Source organism: Ailuropoda melanoleuca, chromosome 15 (genome assembly GCF_002007445.2).
Source record: "Ailuropoda melanoleuca isolate Jingjing chromosome 15, ASM200744v2, whole genome shotgun sequence".
Lineage (NCBI taxonomy): Eukaryota > Metazoa > Chordata > Mammalia > Carnivora > Ursidae > Ailuropoda > Ailuropoda melanoleuca.
In genome coordinates this window covers 14,000,560-14,014,094 of record NC_048232.1, presented here as the reverse complement: position 1 = coordinate 14,014,094, position 13,535 = coordinate 14,000,560, and the positions used below count along the sequence as shown (strand labels likewise).

The following is a 13,535-nucleotide window of genomic DNA, read 5'->3' as shown; positions in this document are numbered from 1 at the left end:
AGCTGTTTTTTTGCTTCAAGAGACCCTAATAAGTATATCCTGTTCAATTTAATATTTTATTCATATTTTTCCATTATTGCTGCAAAAAAGAACAGCCTTCACATATCATTTTAACTCTTTGTAAGTGACTTCTCCTACCTGTTTCTACAGAATGACCAGATTTTTAGATAATAGCATCAAAACCTATAGTAGCCAAGTGGCAAAGAAACCCAGCAAAGTTCCTTGGTAGCTCTTCTCCCATCCAGTTGCTTTTTACTAACCTAACAATTTGAACAGAACAGTCTGTGGCCCTCTGGCCCTTCATTCTACTCCTTTAGCTCCATATATAGATACACAGATCTATCTATCTATCTATATGTATATATATATATCTCCACAAAACTGGGACCGTTTCCTATGTTTACCATGAAACCAGGGGACGTGATTTAAGATATTAGTTAGGTAAACGGGACAGGGAAGATGGAGAAGCATGGTTGCTTGTGTTACTGTAAATTACCTATCAGTAAATTTTAGGATCTTTAACACATGCACCAAATATAGCCTGAAACTATGTTGTTTCCTCAGTGCACTTAGAGCTCAGGGGGAAGAAACATCTATAAGAAACCTCAGAACCCGCCAGAGAACAAACGCCTGGAAATACCCGCTCACAGCGTGCCCATCCCCATCCCCCTCGCAGGGGACATGGAGACTCTACCCAAACAGGGTTGCCTGAGTATCCGTGCGGCAGGCCCCTCCCGCAGAAGGCAGGCTGAAAAATCAAGAAGCCCACAACCCGGGGCGCCTGAGTGGCGCAGTCATTAAGCGCCTGTCTTCGGATTAGGGCGTGATCACAGCGTTCCGGAAAGGAGTCCCTCATCGGGCTCCTCCGCTGGGAGCCTGCTTCTTCCTCTCTCACTCCCCTACTTGGATTCCCTTTCTTGCTGACTGTCTGTCTCTCTCTCTCAAATAAATAAATAAAATCTTTAAGGAAGAAGCCCATATCCCTAAGATCTCTATAAAACAAGGGCGCACGGCCTGGCCCAGTCAACAACTTGGGCTCTGGACAACCCCGCAATCTCTCTTCATCAGAATGACGAGAAGGAGAAGTCCCCCCCAGCAAAGAAAAGATAATGAGTCTGTGGCCTCTGCCACAGAATTGGCCTCGGCCACAGAATTAATACATATGGATGTATCCCAATTATCAGAAATGGAATTCAGAGCAACAATGGTCAAGATGATGAGTAAACTTGAAAAAAGCATCAGAGAAAGCGTTGCTGAGAATATAGAATCCCTAAGGGCAGAAATGAGAGCGAATCTGACAGAAATTAAAAACTCAGTGGGCCAAATACAGTCAAAACTAGAGGCTCTGACGGCCAGGGTCACCGAGGCAGAGGAACGCGTTAGCGAATTGGAGGATGGGTTAGTAGAAGAAAAAACGAAAATAGAAGCTGGTCTTAAAAAAATCCACGCCCACGAATGTAGATTACGGGAGATTACTGACTCTATGAAACGATCCAATGTCAGAATCATCGGCATCCCTGAAGGGGTGGAGAAAAACAGAGGTCTAGAAGAGATATTTGAACAAATTGTAGCTGAAAACTTCCCTAATCTAGCAAGGGAAACAAGCATTCGTGTCCAAGAGGCAGAGAGGACCCCATCCAAGCTCAACCAGGACAAACCTACGCCACGGCATGTCATAGTGCAATTCGCAAATATTAGATCCAAGGATACAGTATTGAAAGCGGCCAGGGCAAAGAAATTTCTCACGTACCAAGGCAAAGGTATCAGGATTACGTCAGACCTGTCTACAGAGACCTGGAATGAGAGAAAGGCTTGGGGGGGCATTTTTAAAGCTCTTTCAGAGAAAAACATGCAGCCAAGGATCCTTTATCCAGCAAAGCTGTCATTCAGAATTGATGGAGAAATAAAGACGTTCCAAAATCGCCAATCATTAACCAATTTCGTAACCACGAAACCAGCCCTACAGGAGATATTAAGGGGGGCTCTATAAAGGTAAAAAGGCCCCAAGAGTGATACAGAGCAGCAAGTCACAACCGATACAAAGACTTTAAAGAGAAATGGCATCATTAAAATCATATCTGTCAATAATCTCTATCAATCTAAATGGCTTAAACTCTCCCATAAAACGCCACAGGGTTGCAGATTGGATAAAAAGACATGACCCATCCATTTGCTGTCTACAAGAGACTCATTTTGAACCCAAAGATGCATTCAGACTTAGAGTAAGGGGATGGAGTACCATCTTCCACGCAAATGGACCTCAAAAGAAAGCTGGAGTAGCAATTCTCATATCAGATAGACTGGATTTTAAACTAGAGGCCATAGAGAGAGATACAGAAGGGCACTATATTATTCTTAAAGGAAGTATTCAACAAGTGGATATGACAATTATTAATATATATGCCCCCAACAGGGGAGCAGCAAGATACACAAGCCAACTCTTAACCAAAATAAAGAGACATATAGATAAGAACACAGTAATAGTAGGGGACCTCAACACCCCACTATCAGAAATAGACAGAACACCCTGGCAAAAACTAAGCAAAGAATCAAAGGCTTTGAATGCCATACTCGACGAGTTGGACCTCATAGATATATATAGAACACTACACCCCAGAACCAAAGAATACTCATTCTATTCAAATGCCCATGGAACATTCTCAAGAATAGATCATGCTCTGGGACACAAAACAGGTCTCAGCCAATACCAAAAGATTGAAATTATCCCCTGCATATTCTCAGACCACAACGCTCTGAAATTGGAACTCAACCACAAGGAAAAACCTGGAAGAAACTCAAACACTTGGAGGCTAAGAACCATCCTGCTCAAGAATGACTCGATAAACCAGGAAATCAAAAAACAAATTAAACAATTTATGGAGACCAACGAGAATGAATACACAACGGTCCAAAACCTATGGGATACTGCAAAGGCAGTCCTAAGGGGGAAATACATAGCCATCCAAGCCTCACTCAAAAGAATAGAAAAATCTAAAATGCAGTTTCTATATTCTCACCTCAAGAAACTGGAACAGCAACAGAGGGACAGGCCTAACCCACTGACAAGGAAGGAGTTGACCAAGATTAGAGCAGAAATCAATGAATTAGAAACCAGAAGCACAGTAGAGCAGATCAACAGGACTAGAAGCTGGTTCTTTGAGAGAATCCATAAAATTGATAGACCACTGGCAAAACTTGTCCAAAAACAAAGAGAAAGGACTGAGATTATTAAAATTATGACTGAAAAGGGAGAGGTCACGACCAGCACCATTGAAATTGCAAGGATTATTAGAAACTTTTATCAACAGCTATATGCCAAAAAACTAAACAATCTGGAAGAGATGGAGGCCTTCCTGGAAACCTATAAACTACCAAGACTGAAACAGGAAGAAATAGATTTCTTAAATAGGCCAATTAACTATGAAGAAATTGAGTCAGTGATAAACAACCTTCCAAATAATAAAACTCCAGGCCCAGACGGTTTTCCTGGGGAATTCTACCAAACATTCAAAGAAGAAATAATACCTATTCTCCTAAAGCTATTTCAAAAAATAGAAACAGAAGGAAAGCTACCAAACTCATTCTATGAGGCTAATATTACCTTGATCCCCAAACCAGGCAAAGACCCCCTCAAAAAGGAGAATTACAGACCGATTTCTCTAATGAATATGGATGCCAAAATCCTCAACAAGATCCTTGCTAATAGAATCCAACAGTACATTAAAAGGATTATCCATCATGACCAAGTGGGATTCATACCTGGGATGCAAGCATGGTTCAACACTCGCAAATCAATCAATGTGATACATCATATCAACAAGAAAAGACTCAAGAACCATATGATCCTCTCAATTGATGCAGAAAAAGCATTTGACAAAATACAGCATCCTTTCCTGATTAAAACCCTTCAGAGTGTAGGAATAGAGGGTACATTTCTCAATCTCATAAAAGCCATCTATGAAAAGCCTACTGCAAGCATTATTCTCAATGGGGAAAAGCTGGAAGCCTTTCCCTTAAGATCAGGAACACGACAAGGATGCCCACTCTCGCCACTATTATTCAACATAGTACTAGAAGTCCTTGCAACAGCAATCAGAAGACAAAAAGGGATCAAAGGTATCCAAATCGGCAAAGAAGAAGTCAAACTGTCTCTCTTTGCAGATGACATGATACTCTATATGGAAAACCCAAAGGAATCCACTCCCAAACTATTAGAAGTTATAGAACAATTCAGTAAGGTGGCAGGATACAAAATCAATGCCCAGAAATCAGTTGCATTTCTATACACGAATAACGAGACTGAAGAAAGAGAAATTAGGGAATCCATCCCATTTACAATAACACCAAAAACCATACGTTACCTTGGAATTAACTTAACCAGAGACGTAAAGGACCTATATCCTAGAAACTATAGATCACTTTTGAAAGATATTGAGGAAGACATAAAAAGATGGAAAAATATTCCATGCTCATGGATTGGAAGAATTAACATAGTTAAAATGTCCATACTACCCAGAGCAATCTACACTTTCAATGCTATCCCGATCAAAATACCGAGGACATTTTTCAAAGAACTGGAACAAATAGTCCTTAAATTTGTATGGAACCAGAAAAGGCCCCGAATCTCCAAGGAACTGTTGAAAAGGAAAAACAAAGCTGGGGGCATCACAATGCCGGATTTCGAGCTGTACTACAAAGCTGTGATCACAAAGACAGCATGGTACTGGCACAAAAACAGACACATCGACCAATGGAACAGAATAGAGAACCCAGAAATGGACCCTCGGCTCTTTGGGCAACTAATCTTTGATAAAGCAGGAAAAAACATCCGGTGGAAAAAAGACAGTCTCTTCAATAAATGGTGCTGGGAAAATTGGACAGCTACATGCAAAAGAATGAAACTTGACCACTCTCTCACACCATACACAAAAATAAACTCCAAATGGATGAAAGACCTCAATGTGAGACAGGAATCCATCAAAATTCTAGAGGAGAACATAGGCAACAACTTCTATGACATCGGCCAGAGCAACCTTTTTCACGACACATCGCCAAAGGCAAGAGAAATAAAAGATAAAATGAACTTATGGGACTTTATCAGGATAAAGAGCTTCTGCACAGCCAAGGAAACAGTCAAAAAAACTAAGAGACAGCCCACGGAATGGGAGAATATATTTGCAAAGGACACCACAGATAAAGGACTGGTATCCAAGATCTACAAAGAACTTCTCAAACTCAATACACGAGAAACAAATAAACAAATCATAAAATGGGCAGAAGATATGAACAGACACTTTTCCAATGAAGACATACAAATGGCTAACAGACACATGAAAAAATGTTCAAAATCATTAGCCATCAGGGAAATTCAAATCAAAACCACACTGAGATACCACCTTACGCCAGTTAGAATGGCAAAGATAGACAAGGCAAGAAACAACAATTGTTGGAGAGGATGTGGAGAAAGGGGATCCCTCCTACATTGTTGGTGGGAATGCAAGTTGGTACAGCCACTCTGGAAAACAGTGTGGAGGTCCCTTAAAAAGTTAAAAATTGAACTACCCTATGACCCAGCCATTGCACTACTGGGTGTTTACCCCAAAGATACAGACGTAGTAAAGAGAAGGGCCATATGCACCCCAATGTTCATAGCTGCATTGTCCACAATAGCCAAATCATGGAAGGAGCCGAGATGCCCTTCAACAGATGACTGGATTAAGAAGCTGTGGTCCATATATACAATGGAATATTACTCAGCTATCAGAAAGAACGAATTCTCAACATTTGCTGCAACATGGACGGCACTGGAGGAGATAATGCTAAGTGAAATAAGTCAAGCAGAGAAAGACAATTATCATATGATTTCTCTCATCTATGGAACATAAGAACTAGGATGATCGGTAGGGGAAGAAAGGGATAAAGAAAAGGGGGGTAATCAGAAGGGGGAATGAAACATGAGAGACTATGGACTATGAGAAACAAACTGAAGACTTCAGAGGGGAGGGGGGTGGGGGAATGGGATAGACTGGTGATGGGTAGTAAGGAGGGCACGTATCGCATGGTGCTCTGGGTGTTATACGCAACTAATGAAGCATCGAACTTTACATAGAAATCCGGGGATGTACTTTATGGTGACTAACATAATATAATTAATAAATCGTTTAAAAAAAAAGAAAGAAAGAAAGAAACCTCAGAACTGAGGCACCTGGATGGCTTCAGCTCAGGTCATGATCCCAGGGTCCTCAGTGGGGAATCTGCTTCTTCCTCTGCCTGCTGCTCTACCTGCCTGTGCATGCGTTCCCTCTCTCTCTCTGTGTCAAATAAATAAATAGAATCTTTAAAAGAGAAGAAAAAAAAGAGAAAAGAAAAGAGAAAGAAAAGGAAAAAAAAGAAAAGAAAAGAAAAAAGAGAAGAAACGAAACCTCAGAATTTTCCAAGGCTCCAGATTTTCTCTCTCCTAGGTCACTGTGACTGGCCAGTGAGTACATGATCACTACTATCCCTTGTGGTTCCAAAATTCTGAAATTCTCACTGTTGAAACTGTAGGAGTCTTTGCTTCCAGTAATATTAGGATCATTTTGAAAGACCACTTCATGTCCTTTCTCTGAGCACCTTACAATGAGGATTGAGCATTTATGTCATAGGTGTTACTAGATGTAATTCACCAAGGGAAAGGAATATAAAGAGGTGATTGAGAAGTCATCAGTCCCTATCTTGCTCACGCAGCCGTATACACGCAAAGGGTCAGCGTAGAATGAGTTATGCGAGCTGCAGAATCCATTGGCATCATGACTGCTTTGAGTCCTTGCAGTGAATTGCTTCATGCACCATGTGTCCTGTCCTTAGACTGTGGCAGGCAGGGGGAGACTAATCCCAGCGTGGTCATGGAAAGCTGTACTTCCTGCTGATGCGTTGGATGACATAGGGACTGTTCGGCAACAGGAGTTAGCAGGCAAAGGGGAAGGTATAACGGTGAGCTGGTTAAGGCTGGCCTCTTTCTCACTAGGAGTAGGGATCAAGTCCCTGGCACTGCTGTGCATGTGGAATGACTAGCAGTCTCACTAGTGTTGATGCCTTTGTTTAGTTTGGAAGTAAATGATATCTGGGGCTGAAGAATTGAGTGAATTAAGTCATCAGTATGTCCACCACATGGGGAAAATGGACCAAGATGAAGGAGCAATGAAAAGCCAGACAAGCCAAGGAGAGCACAGGCAAGATGCTCCAGTGTAGTTAAGAAGGCAGAGGAAAGAGGTGAGCATGGTCAGGGCCCCATACTTGGGTGTAGGCCATGAAAACACCCATGTGTGTCCAGCCAGGACACATCCCAGAGCCACCAAACTTCGCCATGCATCTATTCTCTCCTGATCGGTGGGTTAGAGAATTGTGGCCTAGAGGTCCTGAGGATGTGTCAGGACTGGACCCATGATCCTTCCAACCAGCACAGCTAAAACGAGGAGCGCTTGGACTGGTTTAACCGAGGCAGTGCTTACTTCTCTCTAAAACCAGATAGGCTTGCCTTGGTGAATGACATTTTAGATCCAAGAATATTTTTACTTCTCTTTGGCAGAAGGTGTTAACAGCATGGCTGGGTCTCTTCTTGGTTTTGTCTGGGGGTCTACAGCTTCTTTGCCATCTGGGTCTTCAGGGGCATGGTCTCCAAGGGCCCATGGGCAGGAGAGCTGCTCTGCTCATGTGGGGAGGAAGGGGTGGTTCACAGACACTGAGCGTGCAGTTCTGCTGGGAGGGTCTTCTTTTCCACCAAATTCCCTTGCAACAGTGGGGAATGGAGTGAGTTCTAACAGCAACTGAAAACTGGACTTAGGATTGAAGGCAGCCCCAATGCATCTGGACAATCAGTGTTCACTTTGCTCACTTAGCCCCTCTGGGACTCAATTTTCTCATCTGTAAAATGGGGGGTTAGATTAGGTGATTTCCAATCTTTTTGCACATTCAGCAGTCTGATGGATCCAGTTCAGCTCACCTCTCAATGAGGTTAGCTCAGTTCTGTGGAGAAATGTGTGTGGACAGTCTTGGCCTTCTAGAGGGTCTATTTTAGTCATTACCGCCATAAAAGGTCCAGCCTAATTTAAGGTCATTCTTTTCCACCTTGGTCCACCTCAATTCCATGCCAGGGTTTCTGAGCTGTTCTAAGCCAAACACACACCAGGTGTCCGTAATTAGATATTCCATCCAACCTAGGGGACCTGAGAATGTGCTGGTTGTTAAGATCTATGTTTGAGTGCTGTAGACATTCAAATCTCCCCTGTGATGATTTCAACTATTATATGGATCTTTTCAGAACTACCCCCCAGTATTATAGTGGTAATTACTACTTTATTTCACCCAATAGTTTTCAAATTCGAGCTCAATTGCTTTATTTTCCATTTCAGATTAAGACATCAGTTATTTGGGCAACCCCAAATGTTACCTTCTCAATCCCATTATGGGTAATAATACTAGCAATACTTCTTGGATTATTGGTTCTGGCCATCTTAACCTTAGCTTTATGGAAGGTAAGTTTATTTCTTTTATTTTTCTTGTTGAGTAGAGAGGCCACTGAGGGGATTTACAAGGATACACCTAGAGATTTAAAAAGACAATGCCAGAGGACTGATTTGGAGATTTTTAACAGTACAAAAGGCGTAACGGGAAAATTGTATCATGTTTGTTTTGGCAAACTTACTATGCCTGTTTTAGCTGACATTTAAGAAGACCAAGAGTGTTTAATGCTGCTTTTATCTTGAGATTTCTTGTAAATAAATACAGAGAGAGTTAGACTTTCTTAGCCGAGACCTGTGATCTTCTTTCCAATATGCTTGGAGTGAAAAGCTTTCTATGAAGCCTTCATTTTCTTGTGTAATTAATCAAGATCTCAAGCTTTTTACTGACGTGGTCCTATCAGCAATCCTCTGAGATGGTTCTTTATAAGCACTACGCAGATGCGATTAATATAGTAATTAACTGATACTTAGACTATCAGGCCAAATAGATCGTGCACGTTATATTCTTGAACTTGTTTTTTTTTTATCTTGCCAATTAGTCCATCTCCATTAGGAAGATTTAATGTGCTCTTTCATGTGTTTTACTAAAGTTTATTGTAAAAATCTACAATAGGCATTAATTTCTGGCCCCAAAACCAAAACGACTGCAAAGTTTCACAGAGCTTTTCACTCCAAAATAGGAACAGTGTCACAATTACATGACTATAAGAGTAATTAACCCAGTCTCGTCTTAATTAGCCACTATTGTTGTGGTTCCCCAAAATCATGGTGTATTTTTATTTTAAAACAATATGTGGCTTACTTAATAAACTGAGAAATCCTTGCTATGTGAGTTAAATACGGCCTTCCTGATCATTATCATAAGCTGTTTTGTGCCATCCTGAGCCTACAGAGGTTACTGCATAGTTTACCTTTAGAAATAGACTCTTATATTACTCTGTTATTTATAATATCTTTGTTTCTGTAAATGATACAATGACATGTGGCCATTGACAGAATATGGTACTAGTCCTGCAAAAAAAGATAACTCAATAGTTATCAATGAAACCCAGTGAATTTGGCTTCCAGTTTAAGAAACAATCAATAAGAATTGAGGTTCCAGATTTCTAGACTAAATACTAATGGAAATTCAGGAGGGTAAAGATTCTAGAATCACTTCTTCCTCAAGTTTCTGGTTGATCTTTGGAAGTCACTAAGATGTTCTGGGATTGAAAGAAATGACCAATCCACTTTTCCTCTGTATGCTATGTGCTCATAAGTACAGAGCGATATGCAAGCATCTCCTCTCTTTTTTCTAAATTCCAACCCAAGGTAGCCTACAGTTTACTTCAGCAGTTAGCACTTCTGCTGGCTCCAGAAGGCATACAGAGAAGCAGAGAGGAAGTCTTTGGGCCTTATAGCTATAATCTCAGGGAAAAAAGGCCAGGTCCACAAGTGGATTATACAAAACAGGGACATTCCCCCACTACCATGACATGGCAGGAAGAAGGACCCAAACCCTCTGCCCTATGAAACGAATTCTTCTCTGCAGGTAAAGAATATTCCACTTTCCCCTCCTAATTTGGAGAATCTGACAGATAATATCCACAGAACTCCGATTTCCTTAGAAAATGTATAAAGTGAAAATTTTTAGAATGAGGAGCTTCACCCAGTTCCCAGAGCGACTTGATTTTATAGCCCTCTTTTCTCTTGTTCATAGTGTGGATTCTTTGACAGAGCAAGACCCCCCCAAGATGATATGAATGACCGGGAGCAATTGACAGATGAGAAAGCCGCAGAGGCATGAGAAGCAAAAACCCAAGCTCAAAACATGTGAACACTGGTCCTGTTCAAGGAAAAGAAGGAACACAAAGGTTCAATAAAGGTTTCCCTGTACTTGCCAGTAACCTAGGAAACGGAAGGGCCCCAGAAATATCACCTCATCTATGCTGCACTTTGGAGAAGCTGCCACAGAGCCCAGAGACATTTCTGGGTGACGTAACATCCGTCCTCAACACTGTGGAAACCATTAGCAATCACAGAAGACATCTTTTGCTTCAGTCGTTCTGTCTTTGGCAGACGCTCTGAAATGGGCATGGGACCTCAAGTTGCTTTCCAGGTAAATCCAACTCAAACCCCAGAGATGAACCGTTTGAATCACAATCAACTTTGGAAGGTGAACTAGGACCGAACCTTCCAACACAACTGCATCCAATGGAATATTCAACACCTCCCTATAGAAAAGAAATGTTTCTAATGAAGTTATGGCTCAGGGAGACAAGTATATGTTGTTGGTACTGTGAAAGTACTTTTGAAACGACAAAGATGATCTTGTAACTGAGGATAACAATTTATTTATTTATTTTCCATGTCTCTAGGCAGATGTTCTGGTCATCTAGAAGATTTGGACATTACAATTTCGTTAGCTGGTTTTCAAAATCACTCACTAAATTTCCTTCTAAGATAACCATCTTGTGCAGATAAATTAATGAGCTTCTTCAGGATTTAGACAGTGTTAAGGAAAGCAGACAGTTTCACTTAATACCACGCCACCTGCTAACTGAAATCACTTTTATTCACACTTTCCAGGGACTCACGTCTGCTTAACTTAGCTTTGCAAAAAGTTGTATTTATGGTTCCTTTTATAGAAACAAATGTCTTCCCATTGACTTAATTAGCAATACACAAATTTCAAGGTACTCCTGAACCTGTCTGGTGGTTGAAAATAATGGTAAAATTTCTAGAGTCCATTAATAAAAAAGCAATTTTACAATATGAGTAAACATTATTTTTAATATCTATCAGAAGCAACGCCAATATTTAGCTTGGGATTAAATACCTATTTTCTCTATTATACCTCAAATTTATATACACAGGGAAGACATGTTAAGCATATGTGGGGAAGAAATATAAAGTTACACAGATGTGAGATGAACCCAGAAAAGGGATTCCTAAGAATTTTATTTACCATTGCCTATTCTAACTTTACTACTCATTTTTACTGCTAATCTTTATAGTACCTACCTTTGGAAAATAATCTTTAGTTAAGCTATTCTCCCGTCATCTAAAATTTAACAATCACAAAACATTGATATTTAAGACTCTTGTAAATAATCCATAACCGTGTGGACTGTCATCATTTTTAAAGTAAACTGGACCAGCCAAATTCATATAATCTACACAATTTTGTATCCTTTTTATAATAATGAAAAATTAGTCCGAAGAAATGCTGAACAAATTTTATATTTATGTGCAATATTTTATAGACCTTTGTATCTAAAGCATGTTTACACTGGCATTAGTTATTTTTTTAATTAATATCCTGAATATTACATATAGTCGAGCAAATGGACCAAAATCCTTCAGTTTACAAAGCAGTTGGAAAATTTGTATTCCCAATGTCAACAATCATGCTTTATTTGAAAGACGAGCCAAACTCACAGACACTAAATTATCTGTCCTGCCTTAACCTGGAGGCAAGCCATTTGGCTACAGCTGCAGAGCTTCATTGGAAACCAAATGCAAGGCACATGGAAGAAGACTCTGATGCAGTTCATATTTTTCCCACTTGTGAATTAAATCCTGTCATGGTAGCGGTTTCAAGTGTGTAAGGACTGAAGTCTGGCTCCCAGCGTGTATGGTTGACTGTGGGTGAGAACTGCAGGTGCTTCAGAGTTTGAGGGTCCCACACCAGCCTCTGGGGGTCTTCCATGTTAGTCGTCTAGGTAGAATTGGTTTTACAGGGTGGTGGCTGTCTGTACACAATTGGAGGAATGCCCCCAAGTAACACCCTAACTCTTGTCATCGTGCCTGACTTTGGGCCAACAAGGATTAGCTCCTCAGGATTTGGGGTCATAAAAGGTCCCTGAGAAAACATACCCATTGCCTTTTAAGCTAACATTTGTGAAGAAACTCGGAACTTCTAGGGCTCCATAAATGTAGGACCCCATGAACCGGGTCATACAGACAGCTGGAGAAAAGTAGAGATGCCAGGAACAAGACTGGGACGCAGAAGGAGCAGGGTCTGGGGGCTTCCTCACAGTCCCAGCCAAGAGTGGTCCTCTCTAGAGGGATAGGCACTGCTACCTACAGGCACTTGACAGAAGACCATCATGCACACAGTGGCCCCCTCTGCCTCCTCAGATGTGGAAGCAAATGGAGGAAAGGGGATACCTGAGGTCAGGTGAACCCACCAGTCATCAGTTCCTGATCATCCCTTCTGCTTGAGGAACACTCTATCAATGCACTGAGAGCATCTGCTTCCCATACAGTATCGCCAATCGCTTTCATAATTCACGTTGTACCATGCCTCTATGTAGAGTCTATGTATATTTTAGAAATCCCTGTTGAAATTCTTGCAGCTGGTTTTGAAGATGTGCAAAAATGGGCAAATCAAGTTTCATGCACTTGGGAGATTTTTATAGAGTAAACAAACAACATGGACTAGTCACCACTGAAACCCCACTCTTTCAACTCAACTCTTGTCTTTTTCTTCTTTTATTTAAATATGTGTGTAGATATCTGTGATGATTCTCACACACCTATTTACCTTGTCACTAATAAAATGAAAAAATAAAGACACGATGATGTACTTGTGGTTTGTTTAACATGCAATGTAAAGCTTTCCCACAATGGCAGAGATCAAAAGTTTCTGTCTTTATGCTTTGATTTTCTATTATTACAAAAATATTTAACGGAAGAAATTTGAAAGAGTGAGAATACAGCATTTCTTTGGGATGAAGAGAATGTCCTAAACTTAGATTGTGGTGATGTTTGCATAACTCCATGAACAGACCAAAAAAATATTGAATTGTATACTTTAAATGGGTGACTTTTATAATATGTGGATTAAATCTCAATAAAGGTATTTTTAAAATTTTTAAAATTATTCCTAATACCTCCCCCCTTATACAACGGATTATTTTTCTCTACATTGCCTTTCAAATTTTGTCCATATAAAAATCTTAGCTCCTTTTGAAGCTTTCCCCTGTGTCTTCAGCCAACTTAACGGCTCCTCGTGCCCTCCAATAACATTTTGTGAATAACTCCTCTTTT

At 40.6% G+C, this 13,535-nt stretch overlaps 1 protein-coding gene across 2 annotated transcripts in view; it reads left to right on the top strand.

The window, feature by feature from the left end:
• ITGA8 (integrin subunit alpha 8) overlaps positions 1-13,057 on the top strand; it is a 179,765-nt gene extending 166,708 nt beyond the window's left edge. Inside the window, exons 29-30 of one of the 2 annotated variants that reach the window (XM_034643803.1) lie at positions 8,391-8,513; positions 10,218-13,057. In XM_034643803.1, the coding sequence (XP_034499694.1) occupies positions 8,391-8,513; positions 10,218-10,238 (144 nt within the window). In that variant the 3' untranslated portion in view covers positions 10,239-13,057. Of the gene's footprint in view, positions 1-8,390; positions 8,514-10,200 lie in introns of both variants that reach the window. The other variant, XM_002926627.4, reaches the window with a different exon arrangement.
• Positions 13,058-13,535: the final 478 nt, after the last annotated feature.